Here is a 25,704-nt window from a genome sequence, read left to right as displayed (position 1 = left end):
TGCACTGGTGTGACCTCACCTTGAATATTGTGTGCAGTTTTGGGTGCTACAATATAAGAAAGATATTAAGGTCTTAAAAAGTGTCCAAAAGAGGGCAATGAAGATGGTGAAGGGCCTTGAGGGGAAGCCATATGAGGAGTGGCTGAGGTCACTTGGTCTGTTCAGCTGGAGGAGACTGAGGGGAGACCTCATTGCAGTTACAACTTCCTTGTGAGGGGAAGAGGAGGAACAGGCACTGATCTCTTCTCTGTGATAACCAGTGACATGACCCAAGGAAATGTCCTGAAGTTATGTCAGGGGAGGTTTAGGTTGGATATTAGAAAAGGTTCTTTACCCAGAGGGTATTTTGACACTGGAAGAGGCTCCCCAGGGAAGTGGTCACAGCCCCAAGCCTGACAGAGTTCATGAAGCGTTTGGATGATACTCTCAGGCACATGGTGTGACTCTTGGGGTGGTCCTGTGCAGGGCCAGGAGTTGGGCGCGATGATCCTTGTGGGTCTCTTCCAACTCAGCATATTCTGTGATTCTGTGAAATTTGTTCTAAAAGTAGCACACACTATAAGACTGTCTGGCATTGCTTGTATTCTTTTGAGAAGGTCATGGCAAAAGATGATAAAATACCATGTAGGGAGATGAACACAAAGGAAACTCAGCAGGAATAAAAGAGCAGTAACAAAAGAGAAAGAGGGGTAACAAAAATAGGAAGGTGGAGATAAAAACAGGGAGAAAAGGCAAATAAATAATCTTATAAAAATCTAATAGCCTTTGAAGTAGTGTTAAACACTCAAACTCTCACTTTTTTGTTTGATGACTAGAGAAATTCCAGAAGATATATATATATATATATAGCTTAGAAATCATACTTGTTTAAGAACATAGTAATTAAAGCTCTCCTGAAAAACTTGTTTTTTCATTTGAGTCCTAACCTGAGAAACCAGAGAAAAACTGTTTCCTCTTTTTCTAATTCTGTACCACTAGATGTGAATAGTGAGAAAAGGAACAGCATGTGCCACTTTTCAGTGAAAATATTTGTCTTGGCGGTTCTGTCATAAACATCTGTCAGGACCACAGAATTTAAATTATCCTAAGGCCATGTGGCACTCAGTCTGTAAGGCAATACATTCAGTCAAAACTAAGCCGACCACATTTTAACTGAAAATGCTTTGGAAAAATACAACTTTTAGAAAACTGTCTGTAAAGACAGAGACAAATACTGCTTTCAAAGTGACATCTTTGATGTGGAAACTTAATATAAAAATTTCAGCATTGATAAATGGTTTTGGAATTTATGTTTTGGCACTCCAGTGGCGTGTTTCTGGAGACCTGACTCTGCATTCTGGAAGTGGAGATTTGGGTGTATTATGCAAGGTATTTGTGGGCCTGCATGTCTTCTAACAGCTGTGTCAGCTGATTTATTACTTGTCCTCGTCCGCCTGTGTTCTCTTTGGCTTCATTCATTGAAGGCTTATTATGGAAACGTAAGAATTGGGAACATAGAAGTATTTCATCTCTGTACTTGTTTTTCCAGTCTGTGCTGAAACAGAATTTATTTCTGTGTTGAATCAGTCCCTACTGAATTTCAGCAATTTAGATAAGTTTACATGTATTGTATCCCCCTATCCCTCCTTCCCACCCCCCAGCACATCCATAACTTGCTCTCTCCATGATCAGAGTTGGCCAGACGTGATACAGTGTGAAGTTTTTATTAACTTGCTAGAGCGCATGTAATGTTGCACTAAAGTTACTGCTGGGATTGTGGCAATTCACAACAAGGCTGTTGTTATTTTTAGTAAGGAAGATTTTTTTCCTTACTGCTGCCTTTTCTTCTTTATGGGCAAAAAGATGGTAAAAAACTTATGTTACCATTGCAGAATCCATACCTGTTCTTTTAATTAATTTCCATTCTCTAAAATACCTCTGATAATTCCAGGCATTTAAAAGTCTGTGCTAATTATTCTTAAATTTTTCTTTTTTCTTTTAACTACCTCCATTGCCACCAAGTCTAGTATAAGTTTTCCTTTCTGATAGTGGTTGCTGAGGCTCTGAATGTAAGGGAATGCATATTTGCTAGGCTGGGTGAAGCTCTGCTATGATACCCAAATAATCTGCTGTCTCTTCTAGTATTCAAATACTCTGGTGATGGTTGTAGGAACAAGTCTCTGTGTCTTAACAAAGTTATGTTACTACAATATAGAGAAGTTATGTGTAATGCCAAAGCTGTGATAAAATTTAGTTAAATTTGTCCCTGTTTTCTAGTTTAGTTTGTATTTATCATCTAGTTTTTTCATTAGATTTCTTACTGACTTTAAATTCTTTTATAGTTGTTGCAGTGACCTGTGCAATATAGGGATGCCATCAGCAGCCATCTTTTTGTTGCTTGTTGCCCAAACCTAAGTAATGGTCAAAATGGCCTACAGTAAGAGTCTTTCTGCCATTACTGAACATGCTAAAATTGTTCTGTTGGAACTGATTAATAAATAGGTATGGGTTTCCCTTTCCCCATCCTCGACGTGGGGGAGCCCAGCTCTAGTTCCTTCTCTGTCTGAAGAACCATTTCCGACGTCTTGTGGGACGGGGAAGGGGAACTCCAGAAACAGGGTTTTTCAGGCCCCGAGCCTGGAGGGGAGAGGTGCCCTCCCCTCCCCCCACCACCCACGTGGCTCCATGGCAGGCACAGAGACAGCACACCGGGCGTGGAGAGGAGGCCAGAGAGAGTTTATTGTTGGGAAGGGGTTTATAAAGCTTTTAGGAGGGTCAAAGGGGAACCAATCACGAGTTCAGGGTCACACAGAAAAAACCATCAGGTAAAGGGTCAACAGCCAATAGGAAGGGGTTTAACAAAGGACCAATGGGACGCCTCAGGACACCTTTCCCAGGACATTGCTGCATGGGAGATAACAGTTGCTGTGGGGGGGTGTTGGGAAGAAGAAACACGTGTTTGCAAAGGGACCACAAAGAGCCATTTTAAAACATGTTTAAACAAGTTTCTCATCAGATTCACTGCCACAAATAGGAATTTGAGATAAAGACTTTCAGTATACCTCAAAAGGTTAATCTCTTCTATTATTTAATATAATTGAGAAGTGTAGCCTTTTGCCTTTGTCCATCCCTGGAGTTAATTCTCTTCTCTGAGGAAGAACTGTGATTAATCCTAGCATCTTCAGTAAGAGGAGTTACTTAACTGATGAATAAGGAGTGAAAATGGTCCTGACTTTTTCAGTTTGTCTGTTTTGGCAATAGTATTTAAATTTTTAATTTCCTGGAAATGGAACACCCTTCAAGGTGCTTACTTCATCCTCCTGCAAACACAGGATTATTTTTTTTCCAAGATAGATATATTCTCAGCATTTCTTAATTTGGCCCATAGCAGTGAATATATGGCCATTTACTAACAGGCAGTCCCGATATAAAAGCAAACTTTGAATCACGGTGTAATGCACCGGAACTTTTTGTTTGCCCAGTTCAGTTTTTGGATTCAGCTGCTTTGGACAAGGCCCTTTGAAATACTTAAAACTGAGAAAAACTGTGTTAGCTCGTAGGGCTGTTCAAGGATCTTGACTTATTTATGGTAAAATATTATTGATAAAATAATATTATTGATAAAATACTGCTTATGCATATATGAACAGGAGAGAGTGCCAGAATCAGGGCATTCTTTGCCCCTGTCCTTCTCTCCTCTCAGCATTGCAGCTTAATTCAGGCATGATTTCTTTCTATTCTTAGTTTTCCTTGAATCAATTCTGATCTCATGAGTGATCAGTGCACTAAAGCTGTATTGCAATCTAATTTTCGTATTTATTCTTTATTTCTTTTTTATCTATGTATATGTTTATACAGACAAAAATTCACAGTAAAATTAGAGGAGAAAGTGGAGAGAATGTTAGAAGTTTTCTTAAGACGTACTTAGTTTCATATACCTTGAGTGAAAGGAATTATTTTCTACTTTCTTAACATTTTTAACAAATTTTTTTCCCATTAAATTCTGTTTCGTATTTTGTTTGTTTGCAGGAGCGGTCAAAGTGATTGTACTGCTGCTACTATTTCTTAAGTACTGTAAATGTAGTCTTCTGTTCATATCTGCAGTTTGGTACTGATATGAATGCAGTTGTTTGAAAGTTACATTAATGCATATAAACAGGACAAGTAGAAAACTAGTATTCAGCTTGTTTTTATAGTGTTAACAGGGATTTTTTTCATGAAGTAGGGAAGGGTTTTTATAAAAAAAATAGACTGTTTTTAATTATTTTATAAGCACCTTCTTCTCTCCACCTGAAACCTCATGAAAGAATTTTGAAAAAGCATGTTAGCATTAGAACTCATTTTGTTAATGGAACAAATATGAACAGCTTGAAAACAGTGAAGATGAGCCAAGGTGGCCTTTTCAATAGTTTAGAGATGCTTAGTTTTGAGTGTCTCTTTATTTCATGTTGTAGTGTTTAATCCTTTTATTTACTTGTCATGTAAATTTGTCTAAATGTGGGGATTTTTTTCCTTTTGACTCCCCAGGTGGCCTAGAACATTGGCAGGCATCACAGCATACCTGCTGTGTACACGTTATTCTGCTGGCAGTGGGATATATCCTGGCAACTCACAAGATGAGAGAAGAGCCTGGCGCAGATGCGACAGGGGAGGGTACTGGGCAGAGGAGGACTACTCCAGGTGCCAGTATGCAAATGATGTGACTCGAGTTCTTTATATGTTCAATCAGGTAATTTGTGCGTTTCTTTAAAATCAAATTATGAAAATCAGATTAATGAAAATAAAACCTCAAAGAACTCTTCATCTTTTTTAAGCTGGTAATAATGGTGGTCTAGATCACTTACGATGAACACATGCCTCTGAGTACTGTAGTGGAACTTACAGGTTTAGGTTAAGAGCTTGGTTTGGTATCTCTCTTGAGTGCCCCCAGATTGAAAGTGCAAGGGAAATTTTATTCTTTGTACTCATATAAAGCATAAGAGGGTGGTGCTTGTTGTGATTATTTTTGTCAACCTGATGCTCTGTCCTGTCCACGTGCTATAAAGAAGCAAGGCGGGCTCAAGCTGTAATGGAGAACAGCTCTTTTCATTCTACTAATAGAGTAGTCAAATTCTGCTCTGCTTTTGTTGCTGTAAACCTCTGTGACCAATGAGAGTTGACTAGTGAAAAAAGTGAGTATTAAATAGGTTTCTTTAGTCTTTTAGCACTTACCAGGATATGAGAGTGTTGTAGAATTTAAATGTAGCTATGAAACAAAATTTTTCAGCTCTAGGCTCTATTTGAGGCTTATCTAGTTAATGCACACTTTCAGAAGCACTGTTCTGCAGTGATGTACCCAACCTTGTATGTGTAGGTGCTGTGTTGTAAATTAGTCCATAAAGCTTTGAACCTCTGGTCTAAGCTTGTTTTTCAGTCCAGTGCATGCTGTCAGATCCCTAATATCATTGCAACTGGTGAAACTATGGAGATGACATTGTCTTCAGTGTGGTGTTTTGGAGTTTATACGGTGGTTGTTCTTTTTGTTTGTTTTTAATAATACAGCTTGGTCGCTTGAGTTGATGATGTTGGTAGCACCATCCATGTTTAACATGGGACTATGGTGGTTGCTTGACCCCAGGTAGAATTTCTCTGTGTTGGGTGAGTTTGGAGTGTTTTAGTTTGTGAGGTGACATTCTTTTAGAGTAAACTTCACGCTGCATATCAGAAGCACCACAGCCCCCTAACTGACACAATTGGGATTTAAACATCCCTTTTGGATGTCTTAGATTTGTACACATAGTGAAGTCTTGATGTCTGCTTGCTGGGGCTAAATCCAGTTGGAGGCAAAAGCATTGAACTGCATTTTGTGTATGTGGGTTGTTGTTGACTTGTTTCCTCTGTGTTCAGTTGCTTACTATTGCATACATAGTTTTTTATAGCTCTAGTTCCCTGGGAACCCATGAGCACTGGTGTAAGAGAGGTGGCAAGGGAGGGAGGGAAAGAAAGGAAATGCCTCTTTTGGCCCAAGAGAAACTTAAGGGTTGACATAATTATTTTTATTTTACTGCTTTATATTCCTAGCCTTAGAGGTGCATGCCATGACTTGGTCACAAGAAACATGTTTAAGGGTGATGTTTCTTAATGGCTGGTTAGCAGGTGAAAGATAATGTTGGGAATCAGTTTGTCCTTTTGTGGGACGCACAGCAAGGTTGAGTGTTTGCTTATTTAGACTTTGATGCTGCTGATTTGCTTTTTTTCTCACCTAGGAATTCAGATTTTCCTGCAGGACCTGTGACAGCTCAATGCTACTCCTGCCTACGTGCTGTAGTCCAGCTGCTTAAGAGCCTAGATTACTTAAGCCTGTTATAACTGTTTTTGGTTAGCCAACATTTATCCAGTTGTGGACTAATACTGCCAGTTTCGTGGTAGGAAGTTTAAAATGTGAGGGTTAGATTGGTATCTTCAAAAAAGCAGAAGTGTAATTTTCATGTGTGAAGTAGATAACTTCCTCTTATCTGCTTAAAAATACATGTACACAGGTATGGTACACTGAAGTAGAGGTTTCAGATTTTTTTTTTTAAGGGAAGAAGTCGCATATTTTGGTTTAGCATTGTTTTTACTCCTTAGAGCCACCTTCTTTTTACATGTAGTAGGTCTGGAATTTTTAGCAGTATTCTGCGCAGAAATTTATTGTCTGAGATTAATCTTAAATGTAATCATAAGCATCTTTAGAGCCTTTGAACAAAAAGGTAGTTGAGCTGTTTTGAACATTAGAATTTTGCCAAGCATTTTAAATTGAATAAGGGTCTAAGTTTAAAATAGAATGATGCCCTTGTAACATTTGTATAAGAACATGTATATTGCACTGTTCTTGTTTGTGTATATTGAACAGGTATAGTTTTAGCTGAAAAGTAATTGATGATTAAAGAAAAAATTCAAAGAAATTATACAGAGTATCTGAATTTGAAAGTTGACTTTGTTCAGCGTGTGTTACGACTTCAAACTTTATTTGCACTTTAAATACATGAGTTCTGACGTATTGGCAAAAATTGTCTTCTGTTAGTTGCATTCAAATCTGTGTGCAAGTGCTAAGACAGCAGGGACAAAGACAGAGTTGTGCTTATGTAGCACATTGCAAATTTAGTAGGGCAGACTAGATATCTGTACACCACAAACCAGAGAGACAGAACCTCTCTAGTTTGGATTATCATGGATAAACAGCATCTGAACATGAGCTGATAACATTTGCACAGCTTTCCACTGTGCTATATAAAATTTCCCATTTTCAGTCCCTGCTAGCTCAGGCATGTTGATGTTGTGTATTATTTAGTGAAGAATTTTCCAGCATGTGGCTTGCTTCAGGAATGAAATCATGAGCTTTGTCACAGGAGATCTGTCTTGGTTTTTATGTTTGTATTCCTTTCCAAATGTTTCTATAATTACAGAATTGAGAATGAATGCTACAGCAGTGGTGTGTTTGAATTTGTTTTAGCTTCTCTTGCTATAAAATGCTGTATTTTAGGAACTTTCTGTTGTCATGCCTAGGCTTTGGTGAAAATTAAAATAAGCATTTGACAGTACTGTTTTGGGGTTTTTTGCTCTTTTTTTTGGTGCAGTACCTCTCTCCTTTCTAGGACAACAGCACAAAACCCAGTTTCTGGTTGCAGGTACAAATCTGCAGGTTCTCAGTCTTGTAGGAAATGTTTTGCTTAAAATCTTAGGATGGTAGTCCTTGGTTACTTAAAACACTGTCATTCCTGTGGAAATTGCTCTCCTCTTTGAGAGAATGCTTATTTATTAATTGATGAAAAGTTGTCTCTACCTTGTACTTTTCACTTCAAAATGTTCATGTTTTGTTCTCTATGTAGATGCCTCTCAACCTTACTAATGCAGTGGCAACGGCAAGACAGCTCTTGGCTTACACTGTTGAAGCAGCAAATTTTTCTGATAAGATGGATGTTATTTTTGTGGCTGAAATGATAGAGAAATTTGGAAGATTTGCTGAAAAATATAAAGAGGTAACTGGATAATTTGCCATCACTTTAAAGATAATCATAGTGTTTGTCCTTAAGTGTTCTGAGCAGTGAAACCTTCCCAACACTAGATACAGGCACTGAGTTAGTGGATTATCAGATTCTATTGCATGTTTTTGTTTGTTTAGTAGGTCCCTGAAGTTGCTGACCCATGGTCACAGACTTTGCATTCGCGCTGAGATGATCCAGCATTCACTGGACCTGTAATGTGAGTAACACCTCTGGTCAGCACTGGAGCAGGGAGATAGGTACAGTAAGTCTGTTTTTATTTAATATGGAGTGGGTCACACAGGTTTTCATTGGTATCCTCTTATTTAAAAATACAAATAATGAAAGCCTCAGAGATCCTCTCAATAATGAATAAAACAAGACTTATATTCTCCCCTTCCACCATGGTAGGCTGTCTTTATTCAATATTGAGCTTTATCTCTAAGGTTTTCAGTATTCTTCTATCTTGCAGGATATAAAATAAGACATTAAAATAAAATCTTAGAGAATGCTCATTGCTGGGGAGAAAAATATAAGTAGTGGAATAATCCCACCAATGGGTAGGAACTCTCTGTTTCACTGCTGAACAGAGGTTTTATTGATCTCACTGTACAGTGCATGTTGGGAAGTTGGAGACTACAATGCCTCAATATTAAACTTGTTCAAAAAAATAAAAGGCAAATTTTACCCATCCACCCCTCAGCAAACCATAAATGCTATTTCTACATCCTTTGCAGAACTCCTTGGAGAATTTTCAAGCTAAATCTCCTTTTTCACAATCAGAGCTTGGATTTTTTTTGCATATTTTGGAATTACACACACAGTTCATTAAATGGCTGCTTTTTTTACCTAGTCTAAAATAGAAGCATGTTTTAGATTACTGCATGATTTACTACATTAAAAGGATATTTGTTTCTCAGCTGTGATTTATTGTCTGTAGAGTGACATAATCTGGCATTACTCGGCCATATCTGAAGGTAATGGATAATATGGAAAAATAGGTTAAATTCATAGGTAGTTTTGGTCTTAGTGTTTCTTTTTATCTCAGTTGGTTGGATTTGAAGCCAACCTTTGATTTGCTGGTATATTCAAGGAACATGAGTGCAGTTTCATGTAATAATTGTAGTAGCTATTAATGAGACTAATTTCTTATGAGGGTATTACTCCACAAACTTGTTATTGACACTGTTATTCATATCTAGTTACTTACACCATCTTATTGTTAGTTCCTTAGTTTGTGTTACAGTGGCTATTCTGAAAGATTAGTACTATGAACTATAGAAAGGTTCATTTAATAGCTCTTTAATATCAGAAGAAACAAGACAAATGTTCAGAAAGTTCTTATCAAAGTGTCTTGTTAGAATACAGTTGGAAAAAATTGTGCATACCTTGATAAACAGGAGAAAGAATAGTGTGTAATATACTTTAAAAGTATGAAACAACTTCATTTCTTCAAGTTCAGGATCCTTATACTGATAATTTATTGGAAAATCACCATTTGTTGATGTGTAAAACTTACTACCTCTTTTCAAGTAGTAATAAGTTAAAATAAGGACCTTCAATTAATTTAACTTTGATTTGTTCTGGAGAATATAATGAAAACAGCTACAGCCTGCAAATTTTACTTGAGACTCTGTGTTGGTTGTAATTATAATTTCTGTCCCTCAGAGAGACAGTTCTAAAAGTAGTAAATACTTTTATATTCCAATTCTGGCCTTTATTTTTAAAGATTAAAAAAAAAAAATACCCCAAACTACTGTGTTCTCTCCTTTTTAGTAATACTCTGAAAAGAAATTGGGAAGCCTGGATGGTAAAGGATATGTCTTCCTCACCCTACCCTCTCTCTCTTCAAGCAGAAAATTCCAGTCCCTAAATTTAGCAACTATAAATTGCGTTTCAATCAATTTAACTAGAAAATACACTCACCTTTGCTTTGTGATCCAGTATTTATCACTGCTCCTTAAATGTTTTGAAAATCCAGTGTAGGTCAATGTTGTCAATGTAGGTGCTCGTTAATTTTGGCAGAGTTGTCGCGTCAATAAATGAGTTCCCTTTATAGTTTGTATTTGTCATACAGAAGGCAGGGCGAGGGCTGTGAACATAAACTTAAAAGTATGTAATTCATGGTTTGAAAGCAGTACTGCTATTTAGAGGTATTTACTGTCTGTCTCTTGTATTCCTGTGACCTAAAACAGGTCATGCAAAATAAAAGACAAGCAAGAAAGCAATCAAAAAAAGTTAGACCTGCTGAAAGGAAGTGAAACAGGAGCGTTCTGTGCTAATTTTTGCCTGTATTACTCTTACTCTCTTCAATCATACGTGCAAACTGTATTATTGTTAATTTGAAGTTTATTTTAGGTTTTAAAGTTGGTTGTAAATACACCTTTAAACAATTAGTACAGTCAAACATGGAGTATTCCTCTCTTTGCTTTTAATGAAATATCTGTATTTATCATGGATTTTTTTCTAAGTAAAATATAAACAAATTACACTGGCATAACATTTTTCTTTGCTGGAGGTAAATGTCTGAGTCAAAGTATTTCAGTATCTCAAGATGACAAGAGGTGACTGAAACAGGAACAACCAGTTTCCTTTTGCTTTTTGTGCTGTCAAGTCGCTTTGTATTTTGTGATAGTGATCCTACTAGATGAACACTTTCAAAGCTATAAAAGAGTCTTATTTCTCTTCTGTGTTAGCTTGGTGATGTGATGGTGGACATAGCAAGTAACATTATGTTAGCTGACGAACGTGTTCTGTGGATGGCACAAAGGGAAGCCAAAGCTTGTACCAGAATTGTACAGTGTTTACAGAAAATTGCTATGTATCGGCTTGCAAACGGAGCTCAAGTTTATTCTACTGTAAGTATGAACTGATTTATTTAGAAGACAGTTTTCTTGCTCTTGAGTTTAAATAGTTTTTTATTTTTCTTAGTGCGGGCGTTTTCTGAAATGTCTACTATTCCTGTAGGGAGAAGAGCAATACTCTGAACAGATTTATCCTTGCCAGATAAGCAGGAAAGGTCTTCATGACAGGTTATTTTGTGAAGGCAGAGAATTCCTTTATTTATTATCCTTTCTGTGGTGTGTGAAATTATTTTATGTTTGATTTTTGTCGTCACAGTATTCTCCAAATATTGCTCTTGAGGCCTACGTAATAAAGGCTGCTGGCTTCACTGGGATGACGTGCACCGTATTTCAGAAAGTGGCTACATCAGACCGTACAGGACTCAGTGATTATGGGAGAAGAGATCCTGATGGAAATCTAGATAAACAATTAAGCTTTAAGTGCAACGTTTCAAATACACTGTCAAGTCTGGCGTTAAAGGTCAGATACTCTTTGTTTCCCTACAGACTTTGTAATAATACCTTATGTATAAATATTTGGAAAGCAAGTTTATAATTATTAATTTTAATGTTAAATTAGCATTTTTATGTAATCCAGAATGACTGTGACAGGAATTAAAGGGACAAGGGATATTAGACTTTGATTATAAAGTGGGTTTTTTAATGGACACAGCTTTTAATAAATAGGTGTGGGTTTCTATTGAAAGGTATTCAAAGTTCTTAAGTTGAAGGATCCTTTCAGACCTTTTCATAAGGATGGAAACTGAAACACTCCCTAGTTCATAATAATATGTCTTTATTTTCCTGTATTTTCACCTTCATTACATATTAAACAGATATTACCAGTCTCCTTAAATATCTGAAATACTCTGCTCAGAGTGATACTGTAATAAGCGTGAAACAGAAAACAGACCTGAAAGGTTAATTTTGTGTTTGTCTGTGCATATAGTGTATACACACACGCACACGTGTATATATATCTCTATATGTGGGTGTGTATAAAATGGAAAAACTTCCTCATATTCCATAAAAGTATTTTTTCAGTTACATTCACCAACTTAGCAGTTTGCTTTTATCACTTAATTTGCTTTAATGTCACTGCAGGGTGTATATTAGAAATTATGCTTATGTAATTTTATGAAATTATGTGCATTCTTCTCTACCCAAGTATAATTTATATACAAGTTAAATGCTGTTTGTATACAGCATTCCTGTATATTCTGTTTTGAATAGTACTAGTGCCCAATTACAGCATTTCTGTCTGTATGCTTGCCTTGGTTGCTGCTTCTAGTTGCCGATAGTCAAATCTTGTAATACTTTACTGAAACCGACTTCAACTTTACTCTCTCTAAAAAGTAAGGCAATTGCAGAATCTTAACTTTTTTTTTTTTTTTTTTTTAATTTTTTAAGACTTTAATAACTTGATTAAGCTATTTTATCCTAGATTACTTGGAAACACCGTGTAATAGGTTTGTCGCAATACACAGTCTGCTAAATGCATTCATCTCGGACATGGTTCAGTTAGAGGGGTTGCTAATTTAGTCTTTATAAAGAGTTTCACTTTCTCTTTAGAACTTTAAAAATCTGTTTATTTCTAGAACACAATTGTAGAGGCTTCTATCCAGTTGCCAGCTTCCCTTTTCACCCAAAAACAAAAAAGAGAAATCAGACCAGCAGATGAATCTGTCTACAAGCTTCAGCTTATTGCATTTCGCAATGGAAAGCTTTTTCCAGCAACAGGAAATTCAACAAATCTGGCTGATGATGGGAAACGTCGCACAGTTGTAACTCCAGTTATTCTCACCAAGATAGGTTTGTTTTTATTATTACTTTTTTATGATCTTTAAGAAACATTTTTGACTCCCTTGTTTTGACTAGTGGGTATCTAATAAAAGGTTTTAGCATCTAATGCCTTACATGTTGAGAAATTTATGTGCACATACATTTCCTTTGCAACAGATGGTTTAAACCTGGCCAGTCACCATGTCCCTATAAATGTGACACTGCGGCGCATTGCACATGGAGCAGATGCTGTTGCAGCTCAGTGGGACTTCGATCTACTGAACGGACAAGGGGGATGGAAATCTGATGGTTGTCACATCCTTCTGTCTGACGAAAATATTACTACCATTCAGTGCTACTCCCTCAGCAACTATGCCGTCTTAATGGTATGACACTTAGAATTGCATTTCTTTCTGGAACTTAAAAATGCTTCAAGATGCAATTCTGTTTGAGTTTTTCTTGTGTTAAAGAGAACAAGCATTCTCACATTCTATTTCATATAAAACTAGACGTAACAAATAAATCTTTGGTTTTCGCTCCTGTTGATGTAAATGTTGAGGTAAGGTGAGGCTTAAATGAAAATCTGTCCAAGTGGAATTAATTACTGAATATGCTAGACACAAAACTATTTTCATATGTCAAGTAATACATTATAGGAAGACATTTTAATGAGCTCCTTAATCAAATAGGCTTTTATGAACTTTAGTCTAGTAATGACAGGTTTTCTTCTACTGTTACCTTTATTTTAAACTGTATTCTCTCTGTTAGATTAAATTTGTTGACTTTGTGTTGGCAGGACAGGAGTGTTTTCCCATGTATTTTTTTTCCTGTGAACCATAACCAAAGACAGCTATTTCATTGCAAATTAACTGTTCATTTGCTAGTATGTAGGTCTATTACCAGAAGACATCAATTGAAATAGAAAAAAAAATCAAAACACTTAGTAACTATCAAAAATATCTTTGAAATATTGCTTAAAAGAAGTATCTAAACTCTAGTCTTAGCATATTGATATCAGTAAAATGTTTAACCAATTCTAAAATATGGTCATAGAGAAAGAAAAAGGAGCAAGACACCTTCTTTATTGCTCCTCAGTTGTGAAGACTGACTTCTTTGTCTGTTCCCAGAGCTCTTAATTTCAGAATCAGGCCTAAGCAGTTTCCCTTTTTACAGATGATGACTGCTACTCTGCTCAGCAGTAATCACCACAGATACTAAATGATAAAACATGATACATAAAAATGGTAGGCTGATAGGAAGCTGAATGAAATAGTAAGAGGTTTAGGAAACTGTTAACTTTTAAATTTCTGATGGGTTTTGTTGTAGTTAATGTGCTCTGTGTGGAATTACGTATATATTTTTATGTAATCGTGTGGAAGAAAGAGGATTCCTCTATGATGATCAGTGGATGAGAAGTTGCTATTTTTCTTTAGCAACTCAAAGTTTCAAAAATCTGCCTTAAAAGAGAATTAAATGGTAGAATACCAAAAAGCTAAACATAAATAAAATTGATTTAAATGCCAAGGTTTTAAAAAATGCTCGAAGAGAGCAACTCTTCATTTTACCTCTGAGAGTACTGTTGTAAATTACTTTAAACTGTTACAATCCTAGAGTTCCTTTTTTTTTGTATTTTTAAAATATATAATCCTTTCCTAAAATGTAACAGCATTCTTTAAAATGGAATAAACTTCACTTGTATGTGTAGAATGCATGTAAAGGGAGGTTATGCTTTGAACTGGTCACATTTCTGTTACCTGAAGAAACAAAAATGAAAAGGATGTTCAATCTGCTTCTGTAAAGACTATTTCTAAATTAATACATGGTAAGATTGTATGAATATCTTTTTGTGAATTATAGTGAGAACTGTTGACAATCAGAAATCAAAAAAGTTAGGGAAAGGGGCAGTTTTCTTCTTTCTGCTGGTAGCTCCCATTGTATACTTGGTTGAAAGTGGTATTCCTTTAATATTTACTGTTTACCAAAATGTAGAGAATGGAGGGATGGGGGTAGATGGAGGGGCACAGAGTAATAATACTTAGCTGATATATGTTCTTTGGACACAGTTAATAGACTGCAGAAGCTCTGGATGTCTTAAGTGGCTGCTGAAAAAGGTTTTCATACTGCCTATCTATATATTAACCAAAAAGCCATAATAACCTTTTTCATTTTGTAAACTCTCATCGTGTTGTGAAAGTCTAGGTTCTGATCCCAGGCTCAGAGGAAGTTCTTTTGAGTTCAGTTTTAGAAGTTTGCTTTTTAATTCAGCAGTTCTCATTAACGTCAAATACATGGACAGCAGTGGTAGAAGGAACCTGAACATGGTAGTCCATCATGCTGGCTGGATGGTGAATAACTTAACCGGAGTTATTTCACTATCTTTTAGGCTACTTTACTTTAGTATGTATGTGTGCAGAAGAAAGCACATTGTAACATATTGACCTGTCTTCATACATTTCAGAACATCATGTAAAGTCCTCTGATAAGGAAACATTACTGAGTGTCTAGTTGTCTGATCTAGTGATTTAGACAGATACAGTTGTAAAACTTTGTATTTATTTGGAAATTATCTTTACTACTGTTTAATAATAGAAGTGGTAAGCAGGAGATTCACCTGGAAACTCATTATTACAGGCTTCCAGCAAAGTTAAAAAAGCAGCAGTGGTGGTTGAGAAGAAACAAGAGTTCTGCTAGTTGAATATGAACTCCCTAATGTTCTTAATGTCATCTCTACTTTTATTTTACTGTCATTCTTTTTTACTGAATTTAGAATCAGTTTAGCTCAGAAATAGCATTGTTAGCTCCCCTCACTCTATTTAGTAGGTCTGATAAAGAATGTCAGTAATTGATAAAAATTCCACTGAGTTAGTGTATATTGGGTCAAGGCCTTTGCTAGCTCGGCAAAGCTAGCAAACATCTGAGTTTTTCTCAGATGTTTTAGATTATTGTAGATCTTGTGATTTTTAGCTCTTATTCTTGAAATTTGCACCAGTATGTGCATGACATCATGCTACCTGATGCCAGTCTGGAAGCAGTAACCAGAATTGTCCTGCACTTTCAGTTCCCCGATAATCATGGTCCAGGTGTGACAAAATATTAGCTCGTGCTTGTAAGAGCAGTGAGTTCCTAGGGATCTCCAGCTGGATATCATCCAGGCCATGGGTAGTGTTGAAATCAGATGACACTGGCTGCCTGAGGCATAATATCTTATGATCTTTTTCCAAGTGCCAAAGAAAACGAAACACATAAGAATCAAACTGACAATCCGATGAAATTAGTTTGAAATGAGGTTGTTGAGTTAGTTAGGAATAACACATTTATATTCTGATCAAAAAACAATTCAAGGAATGGTGAAGAGACCGCTGACTCTAATTTAATTGTAAGCCTCAATTCAAAAACTCTTTTCCTGTCTATGAAATTAGATTACCTGTCTTAAGCTTAAAACCGGATTGTATATCACTGATTTTTCTCAAAACAAACTGAAACTTTCTCGTAATGTTTTACTGTTCTTTCTGAATGCCAGGTTTGTTCTCCTTTTCCCTATCACACTTTTGAACTTTGCCAGCTTTAGAACTTTCAGTGACTAACTCACAATTATAGGTGAGAGAATTTTATGTATCCACCCATTCTGAAAAATTATTTAAAATAGATTTTTCCACTAATCATAGCTAAGAAGAATTACTTTATTTTCTGCTGGAAGGGACTGAAAGGGTTTTTTTGAGTCATCCTGTTGTGTCTGTATATGTCCACCCCTGGAAGTTTTGTAAATTGTAACTTGCTTCCAAACAGAACTGTTTCTTCAGAAAATGAAAATGTCACTTCAGATTGAATTCAGAAAACTTAATTGATGCTATGGAGCCATTGAATTCTTTGAGTAATCAACTATCTATTCTGGTCAAACAGTAATCATAGAATAACAGTCTGGTAGGAACATCTGGTGCCATTTGGTCCAGCTCAAAGTTTGACTACCTTCAAAGTCAAATCATACTGCTCTAGGTCGTATTCATTCAAGCTTTCAGTATCTCCAAGAGCACAGTCTTTCTGGGCAGTATGTGACCACTTCAGAATTTTTTTTCTTGTATCTAATCATAATTTTCCATGTTGCTGGTAATAATGTCTGTTGCCTTTCATAATTTCATGGTTCAGCTCCAAGAAGAGTTTGACTCCATTTTTGTTATATCACCCCAGTAGGTAGTTCAATATAATAATGAGATTTCTACCCTCTTCCATTCCTTCTTAAAGACTGAAGACATCTTTAGCCTCAGACATTGTGTGCTTCAGCCTGCTGATCATCCTGGTGATCTGTTAGACTTGCTCCATCCAGTATGTCAGTGCCTTTTTTGTGCTGGGGAGCCTCAAATTGAGGAGAGTGCTGCACAGTGCTGAACAGAAGGGAATTATCAGCTCACCCATGTGCTGTCTTTGTGCTCACACAAGTGTGGCCTTAGCAGTGTCACCTGTAGCCTGACTTGGGGTCAGCTTTTGTCTACCAGTACCTCGGGTGGTTCTTTGGTTGTTTTCTAATCAGTACAGTGCCTAGCCGATATTTTTGTGTGCATGGGGTTATTTCATCCCAGATGCAGATCTTTTAATGTTTTCCTTTGCTAAATGTCATGATGTTTTATCAACCCATTTCTCTGGCTCACCGACATCCCTCTGAGTATCCTCCACTCTGTTGATCAGTCCCCTCAGTCTATAGCATCATTCACAGAATTGCTGAGGTCACTTTCTGTAGTGTTCTTTGGGTTGTTGAAGAAGATAATCATAACTTAAACACACAGTTGTTCTACATGCTGTACACACAAGTATTTTAAGATGAAGAAAATGCTATGTGTCTATAAGCTGCTTACGTCTATGTAACTTCAAGCATATATGAAGTTTACTTCTGTAAGATTAGAATCCAGCCAGAATAGCAGGTAATTGCAGAAGAAACCCAGGAACATCAAATAAATAATTGGAAAGTCAATTTGGGGGGAGTGGGGAGGGAAGGAAGACATTTCATCTGGAAGGTTCCTGTTACTTCTTAATTTGTGTTTGCTTTGTCATTTCTCCACCCTCAAAAAATAGTAAGATACAGTGGACTAATGTTATTTTTGGTTTTGTTGTCAGGACTTGACAGAAGCTGAATTATATACACAGCCAGCTGATCTTTTGCATCCAGTAACTTATGCCACTGCCGTGGTTTTGCTAATGTGTCTGTTGATGATCATGGTCAGTTACATATACCATCACAGGTATGAATCAAAATTACTAGACTAAAACAATTAGTTTTAACATGCTTAGGACTGACTAACTTTTCTTTTTGATTGGAGCATGATATAGTAATATGCGTTTGGTGTTTTTTCCCTATAAAAATTGTTGATGAAGACTAACAATAAAGCAAATAGCTATTTCATCTTTCTTGAGTATGATAATTTAGCTCTCATAACCATGTCTTTCCTTTGATTTTTGACTTTTGCTTCATGATGAAAGTAGAGACCACTCAAGAATGATGGTAGAATTTAACAAACTGTTCAGCCTTTTACATTTCTGTTGATGTGAAAGCTTGAAAGCCTAAAATTTTTAAATCAAGCCCCAAATAGATGTATAAAGCTGGTTAATAGGAGGATGTTTTAATTTCCTGTGATAAAGGCCAGAGATCATATTTGTTTACAAAGTATATGGTAGTCAAACAATCATTAACAGTAATTATATGTCATTTATCATGTGTATCTTGCTAGTTTCTGAAAACCAGGAATGTCAACTGTGTTTTATATTGTCTAATTTTTTTCTTTTAACAGTGTGATCAGGATCAGTGTAAAAAGCTGGCATATGCTAGTTAACCTAAGCTTTCATATTTTCCTGACATGTGTGATGTTTATTGGAGGCATAACTCAGACCAGGAATGCCAGCATTTGCCAAGCAGTAAGTAAACATACAAACACTCGAAAAAATCAGTTTCATACTTCTATGTATGTATTTGCACCCCTTGCCTTCTACAGAACTTTAGTGCTGTATAGGCATTCATCAGAATGTAAAATTTAGACAAAAAACTAATGTTTTGGTTTGGTTTTAGAATCATAGAATGGTTTGGGTTGGAAGGGACCTTAAAGTGATCTAGTCTAATGCCTCCGTAATAAGGAGGGACAACTTCAACTTGATCAGGTTGCTCAGAGCACCAGTCCAACCTGACCTTATCTGCCACTTCTTTGGGCAACCTGTGCTTGTATTTTACCACCCACATTACTTCTATCTAATCTAATCTTTCAGTTTAAAGCCATTACCCATTGTCCTGTCACTACATGCCCTTGTAAAAAGTCCCTCTCCATCTCTCTTGTAGCCCAGTTTAGGCACTGGAAGGTGCTATAAGGTCTTCCTAGAGCCTTCTCTTCTCCGGGCTGAACAACCCCAACTCTTTCTGTCTTCATAACAGAGTTAGAGATTCTCTTTTATTTTCAAGAAGTCAAGTGAAGATAAAACTAGTTCAGTACTGGAAAACCAGGAAAGTATTTCAGAAGTGCAGTAGAAATTTTTTTCCCAAAATGCTGTCACAAAAAATAAGCTTTGTCTGTTATTTTTATTTTTGAGACTTACCTATTGTAAAACTACTTTATAGGCCTGTATGTGGCCTTTACAGATCATGTGAAATCTGGTATTAAACTACTTATTTCCACTTGCTCAGTATAACTGAAGGGGAGGGAGAGAGAAGTGTTTCAAACCTGCGTGCTTTCTCTAAACAAACATCACTAGCTTTATTGAGACTTCTCTTTTTTAGTGATTTGCTCTTCTGAGACTTGGCTGTCTCCAATTCAGTTGCAGTATTTTAGTATAATAGCAGTTGCTGCTTTGGAAAAATGTCAGTGGATTTTTTTTCATGTTTTCTCTTTGCATCCAATGATTCAAAAACAGTTTCTAATCGCTCACTGTAATATTCCGTAGTGCTTTTTGTTTGAATTTACACTAGGGTTGACAGGTCAAAATGTTGCAATGAAAAATATCCTTGATCTTTCTCCTATGTGCACGTACATGTGTATGCACACGCACGTACACACATACTTTTTTTTCTTACATTGGAGACAGTAATCCTTCAGGAGAAATCCTGTGTTACAGATGGGCTGTTTGAAAGTTGTGCTTTTACTGGTGATTGAAAATTGCAGTCATCAGGAACTAAAGTGTTACCTCTTCCATTCTGTTTTTGTGCTGTCATGACAGTGTTGCCCTATAAGTAAGGACAAACAGATTCTGCTGTGAAGCAGACTTTTTATTAATGTTTGGGCTGGTTAAATATCTAATACGCTTTCTCTATTTTTGCATTATATTAAAATCCCTGTCTGTATTTTGCTACCTGCTGCATACTTATCACAGTATTATTAGTTTGCTGTTCCCTTACTTGTTTCAATTTGAATAATACCTGTAACACAAGACACTTTAAAGTTAAGTCTTTTGTAAAATACAGTTTCCAAGTGTATGATTGATATGTAATCTGAAAAATTTTTGTTAGTAAAGTTCTTCCCCCATTAGTGAGTTATCCTTCCATTAGAGGCAACAGCAGCTATGTAGCCATTCCAGATTGAGCTGATGCAAAAATGGGTTTGCACATCATATTTTACTTTTTTTGAAAAATACAATGATTTGACACTTAGAACAGTCATAAAATAAAAGATGTGGGTTTTTTCCGTTATGGCGAGTTGTGTGTTTAATGGTTAATATATTAACTCAGTAAAAAGGAAGTGTTTGGGAGTTAATTCTTTTTTTGTTGCTTGGTTTTGTTTTAAGGTTGGGATAATTCTCCATTATTCCACTCTTGCAACAGTACTGTGGTTGGGAGTGACTTCTCGTAATATTTACAAGCAGGTAACCAAAAAGGCAAAAAGGTGTGAAGATCCTGATGAGCCACCTCCTCCACCCAGACCAATGCTGAGGTGAGCCTGTTGTTTGTTTTTTGTGAGTCATTATTTCCCAGGTTGCTATGTTTATATTCTGAGCAGAAAATGTAGCAGGTCACTACTGTTTTGTTCTTTCCAAGTCAATAAAGTTCCTTCTGGAATTTTCTGTTCCTCAGCATTATATTAAGGAGGGTGAGCTGAAGGATTGTTGGTCTTTGTGTATTACAGATGCAAAGCTGTGTTGATGATATGTCGGTTAAGAAATTGGTAGTGTTTCAGCATCACACTGAGGGTCTGATAGAGACTTTAGATAGCAACACAACCCATTAAATTATCACAGAAGAATGAATGTGCAGAACTGTATTATCACACAGTTAAAAATGCTGCAATTTCAGTAAATAAAGTTTAATATGTTTTCCAAAGATTGTTTCCAAATAATTTGAAAAATAGGGGTGTCACTTATTATCAAATGAAAATAGTGTTCTTTGTGAAGCATTCCTCGTAGAATTTTTATTTCTGAAATCCCGGAAATGGGAAAAACTAATTATGAAATTTACCTTGTGTGACATGTTCTTCATAGAAAATACTATCATACTTTGTTCATGTTGCCTCCTGGGCCCGGGGATATTAATTAAAAACTGCTAAGCTGAAATTCTCCACAAGGTGGCAGAAGTTGATTACCTTTGATTGGTTATAGGCAAATATTTAAAGAGCTTGATTTTTGAAGTACAGAGAGTGAAGAAAAACAGAAGTGCTTTTCTGATTATCTTCAAGTAAAATTTGCAGTACTATATACAGCATATAGAAGTATTTATTGGGAAGTTAGAAGGTAACTATACCGCTTCATTACTGTATTTGCCTTCCTTAACTTTTATTATTTTTCTTTTAAGAAGTAAATCTGTTGTATTCACTGTATGCTCACCACCAGCTGTGCCTTCAGCAGGATGCTGAATAGCCTTTTTAACATCTGTTATGACTTTTTTTCCCCCTCATCCCTTATTATTTGTTTAGAAGTTCTTGCTTTGGAAAATGTTGCAATAAAATTACCAGTCTCAGTGGCTCAGCTTTGCGTAGACATAAACACGAACATGCAATTTCAGATCTGAACACCTCATGAGTGACAATGGTGGCAACTCTGGAGACAAGTATCAGAACAGAACAAACATGCTTTAGATTTTTCAGACTTCCTCAGTGTGCAACTTCTTGCAGATCAGGAATTTCCTCAGTTAGATAGATGTGTGATGTTTTTGTACGGAAGAGCCACAGAAAGTTGGGTTTTTTTCAGTTGTCTTCTAGGCATATGTTCAAAATAAAATTACCTGTTGTGTAGTACCCATACTGCCACAAAAATCTGCTCCATCTGGCCAGCTTCTGATTAGTGCATCGAGATACAGAATAAACCAATGTCTGAATTTGATCTTTGTAGGATTCAGCAACTAAATAATACACTCAGTGTATCTCAATTTACAAGAAAGTCTTAATTTATTTCAGACTGTTGTGTGTCTCAAGTGATACAGGAGCAATTTCTGGTGAAATGTCCAGGACCATCAGAATAGGTGTCTGTTGTTAATAAAACAAACTGCTCACCCATATGTCACAGTAGTAGTTTTCACTTGTGTGTTCTGATCTGAATTTGGACTGGTTTGATGTAAGCTGCAGGACTGAGTGCCGTTAATTGGAATGATTGTCAGTAATAACTGACCCACCACTAATTAATTCAGTGTGAATTCATAGAAATTGGAATGAAAAGATACTCCAACAACATATGCCCTTTGTTCTTGTGCAGGTGTATAGTTTTCATTAATACCCCCATAGGGAAGCAGGAGGTGTATACTATAAAATTACAGAGTCCATTAAAAATAAAAAAAAAACCAACCTGCCATCCACCAAAGCCATCCACCCCAAAAAAATTCCAAGTAGTTCTTATGGCTGATTTTCCTAACAGTATATATTAGGCAAGTTCATCTCTGGAACACGAGACATACCACTTACTATTTTCCTTTTAAGTTTTCATATTGTCTTCTAGCAGTTTACAACTTCTGACTGTCAGCTTTTGCTTCTTCCTTCTAATGCTGTATACTTCTGTTCAGTGTCTGCAAGTGGGAGGTGGGAGTGAGCAGCTGTGAGAGAGGCAGCTTACAACAGGAGGTGAAAAATTGTTGTGAGGAAGACTTAGAGAAGAATTGATATTGCCAAAGCCCAAAGCTTATTCACCTTATTTTCATAAAGAACTTGAGTATTTCTCAAATCCTGGAAAGCTCTTATTTCTTTCATAGTGACTGAATAAAATCCGTTGCCATGAAGCAGACATTGATATACTGGATTTTCTTTTTAGGTTCTACCTTATCGGTGGAGGGATCCCTATCATAGTTTGTGGAATAACAGCTGCAGCAAACATCCGAAATTATGGCAGCAGACCTAATGCTCCTTAGTAAGTACCATATAACTGAGAATTCTGAAAAGATTTCATAGGTTTACTTTTCTCTCAATACTTGTTGCAATTAATTCTGATTCCTCCAGAAAATGTAGCACAGCCAAGATCATTTCAATGAACTGATAAAAGATAAGTGATTTGTGAGAAGATGTTAATTTTGGTTCTTTGTTTTGTTTCTTTTACAGTTGCTGGATGACTTGGGAACCTAGCTTAGGAGCATTTTATGGACCAGCTAGCTTTATAATTTTCATAAACTGTATGTATTTTCTCAGCATATTTATACAACTAAAACGTCACCCTGAACGCAAATATGAACTTAAGGAACCCATCGAGGAACAGCAGCGTCTGGCCACCAACGAACACGGGGAACTGGCTCATCAGGATTCGTTGTCAGTGTCACTGGTTTCCACATCTGCTTTGGAGAATGAGCACAGTTTTCAAGCACAGCTTCTGGGAGTAGGCCTTACTTTGGTTTTGTATGTCACACTGTGGATCTTCGGAGCTCTGTCCGTTTCCCTGTATTATCCCATGGACCTGATCTTCAGCTGTTTTTTTGGGGCAACATGTTTATGCCTCAGTGCCTTTCTTATGGTGCACCATTGCATTAACAGGGAAGATGTCAGGCATGCTTGGATAACAACTTGCTGCCCGGGAAGGAGTACGTATTCAGTGCAAGTAAATGTGCAGCCCTCCGGTTCCAGCGGAACTAACGGGGAGGCCCCAAAATGCACCAACAGTAGCGCAGAATCCTCATGCACAAATAAAAGTGCCTCAAGCCTAAAAAACTCGTCTCAAGGTTGTAAACTAACTAACTTACAAGCTGCAGCAGCTCAGTGCCACCCTACTTCTTTGCCGTTGAACACAGGTCCTCAGCTTGATAACAGCCTGACTGAACATTCAGTAGATAATGATATCAAAATGCACGTAGCTCCCTTAGAGGTACAGTTTCGGACAAACGGGCACCCGAGTCGGCATCACAAGAACAGAAGCAAGGGACATCGTGCCAGCAGGCTTGCAGTATTGAGGGAGTATGCATATGATGTTCCCACAAGTGTGGAAGGAAGTGTGCAAAATGGCTTACCCAAAACTCGACAAAGCAACAGTGAAGGGCACTCAAGGAGCCGAAGAGCCTATTTGGCATATAGAGAACGCCAGTATAACCAGTCCCAACAAGACAGCAGTGATGCTTGCAGTACACTTCCAAAAAGTAGTAGGAATACTGAAAAAACAATAGCTACCAACAACAAAAAAGATATTCCAAGGAAACCAATAGTGGCTGAACTGGAAAACCAGCAAAAATCTTACGGCTTAAATTTAGCCATTCAGAATGGACCACTTAAAAGCAGTGGACAGGACGGACCCTTGCTCACTGCAGACAGTACTGGTAATATTAGAACTGGGTTATGGAAACACGAAACTACTGTGTAGCATTGTAATTCATTATGGGACAAGTCCATATAAACTGTGATTACACATTCCTGAAAGCTATTAACACTTTTAAGGACTGTTTACAAACTCTAGGTACTTTATGCAGGGAGGGAACAAAGATAATCTGCTGAGCAAAAGATTGTATGTGTTATTATCCTTCCTGTTCCTACAGAGATGAACTCTTGGTATTTTGTGAAAATTTTTTTGAAATATCAGTCTTGAGAGATGCAGAACACAACTTTGTACATTTTTATTTTTTACCTGTAACCCTGCAGATATGTCCACAACACATTTCAAATTTGTATTTAAATGTATAATAAATAGTACTTTCCCAAGCAGCCAAAAGTTGGACTTATTTTTTTTTGTTATTTTTTTTTAAATATTATTGCACTGAATACCATCTTGATTTTACTAGTTCAGTATCTGAAAATTAGGAGCTTCAGTTACTAAAGAAAATGCTTGGTGTCTCAAACAGACAATACAAATAGCTCAATCACTTTCATAAGGCCTAGAATTTGGTTGAAATGAAGAAGCTGTGTTTTAAAGGGATTTTTTAGTATACAGGCAACTTGTTTTCTCCAAATCATTGTCTTGTACTTGCTGCATCAGTTAGTTATATTTTTAGATAGTTGTGACTTACTTTATTGCAATTGTACAGAATTTTAGCTTACTCAATAATGTTTTTGAATAATAATCTGTTTTGCCCTCATAATTACCTGAATCATATGGAGTTTTTTAAATTTTTTTTAATCATTTGTATTTGAGAAGGTTATGAACAGTCACAGACAACAGATGCTTATTTGCAAAGGTCATCAGTAAATACCAGTGAAAACACATTCTGTTGCAATAGTGTGGGAGAATAATAGTGCAGGTGTTTTGTTAGGTAGGCATGGGATAACCTGGTAAGAATATGATAAGTATGCAAAATCAGAGTCTTCGAGTTCAGTGTCACGGTACAAGCTGACTTGTGAGAGAGCATTTTGAGTTCCGAGTTCAGTTTTCACTCCCTTGCAGAATAATCTCTAATACTACAGTGTCTGTGTTTAAAAAAAACACAAGGAAGTTTCAGTAGCAGAACTATGTAAATCAGGTTATCAGTTTAAAAAGCATGTAAATTCCTGCAGAACAAATAGCTAATATTTTACAATAATGTACAATAATGCAATTTGTTACAATAATGCAAATTTTGAAAAATAAAAGTTCTAGTTAAGCTAATTTAAATTTAATTACAGTGTAATTAAAAATAAGAGTCAAGCTAAAAATACTTTATATAAAATGAAATCTAGAATAGCTTATTTGTCAATTATGAGGTTTTTTATACTTGTAGTTTTCTATACTTGCCGACACCTCAATGTAAACAAGATCATATTTTGTGT

General features: G+C 36.5%; 1 protein-coding gene across 1 annotated transcript in view; it reads left to right on the top strand.

Moving 5' to 3' along the window:
• The window catches only part of ADGRA3 (adhesion G protein-coupled receptor A3), a 55,939-nt gene extending 31,266 nt beyond the window's left edge, over positions 1-24,673 (top strand). Inside the window, exons 9-19 of the mRNA XM_027713793.2 lie at positions 4,507-4,708; positions 7,827-7,976; positions 10,676-10,837; positions 11,100-11,303; positions 12,421-12,634; positions 12,782-12,990; positions 17,711-17,835; positions 18,382-18,505; positions 20,357-20,502; positions 22,802-22,897; positions 23,086-24,673. Of these exons, the coding sequence (XP_027569594.1) occupies positions 4,507-4,708; positions 7,827-7,976; positions 10,676-10,837; positions 11,100-11,303; positions 12,421-12,634; positions 12,782-12,990; positions 17,711-17,835; positions 18,382-18,505; positions 20,357-20,502; positions 22,802-22,897; positions 23,086-24,328 (2,875 nt within the window). The 3' untranslated portion in view covers positions 24,329-24,673. The remainder of the gene's footprint in view (positions 1-4,506; positions 4,709-7,826; positions 7,977-10,675; positions 10,838-11,099; positions 11,304-12,420; positions 12,635-12,781; positions 12,991-17,710; positions 17,836-18,381; positions 18,506-20,356; positions 20,503-22,801; positions 22,898-23,085) is intronic.
• Positions 24,674-25,704: the final 1,031 nt, after the last annotated feature.

Source organism: Pipra filicauda, unplaced genomic scaffold, assembly GCF_003945595.2.
Source record: "Pipra filicauda isolate LSUMZ 115617 unplaced genomic scaffold, ASM394559v2 scaffold169_size1572857_pilon, whole genome shotgun sequence".
NCBI lineage: Eukaryota > Metazoa > Chordata > Aves > Passeriformes > Pipridae > Pipra > Pipra filicauda.
Note: the sequence above shows the minus strand (reverse complement) of the source record. Positions and strands in the feature narration are given on the sequence as shown.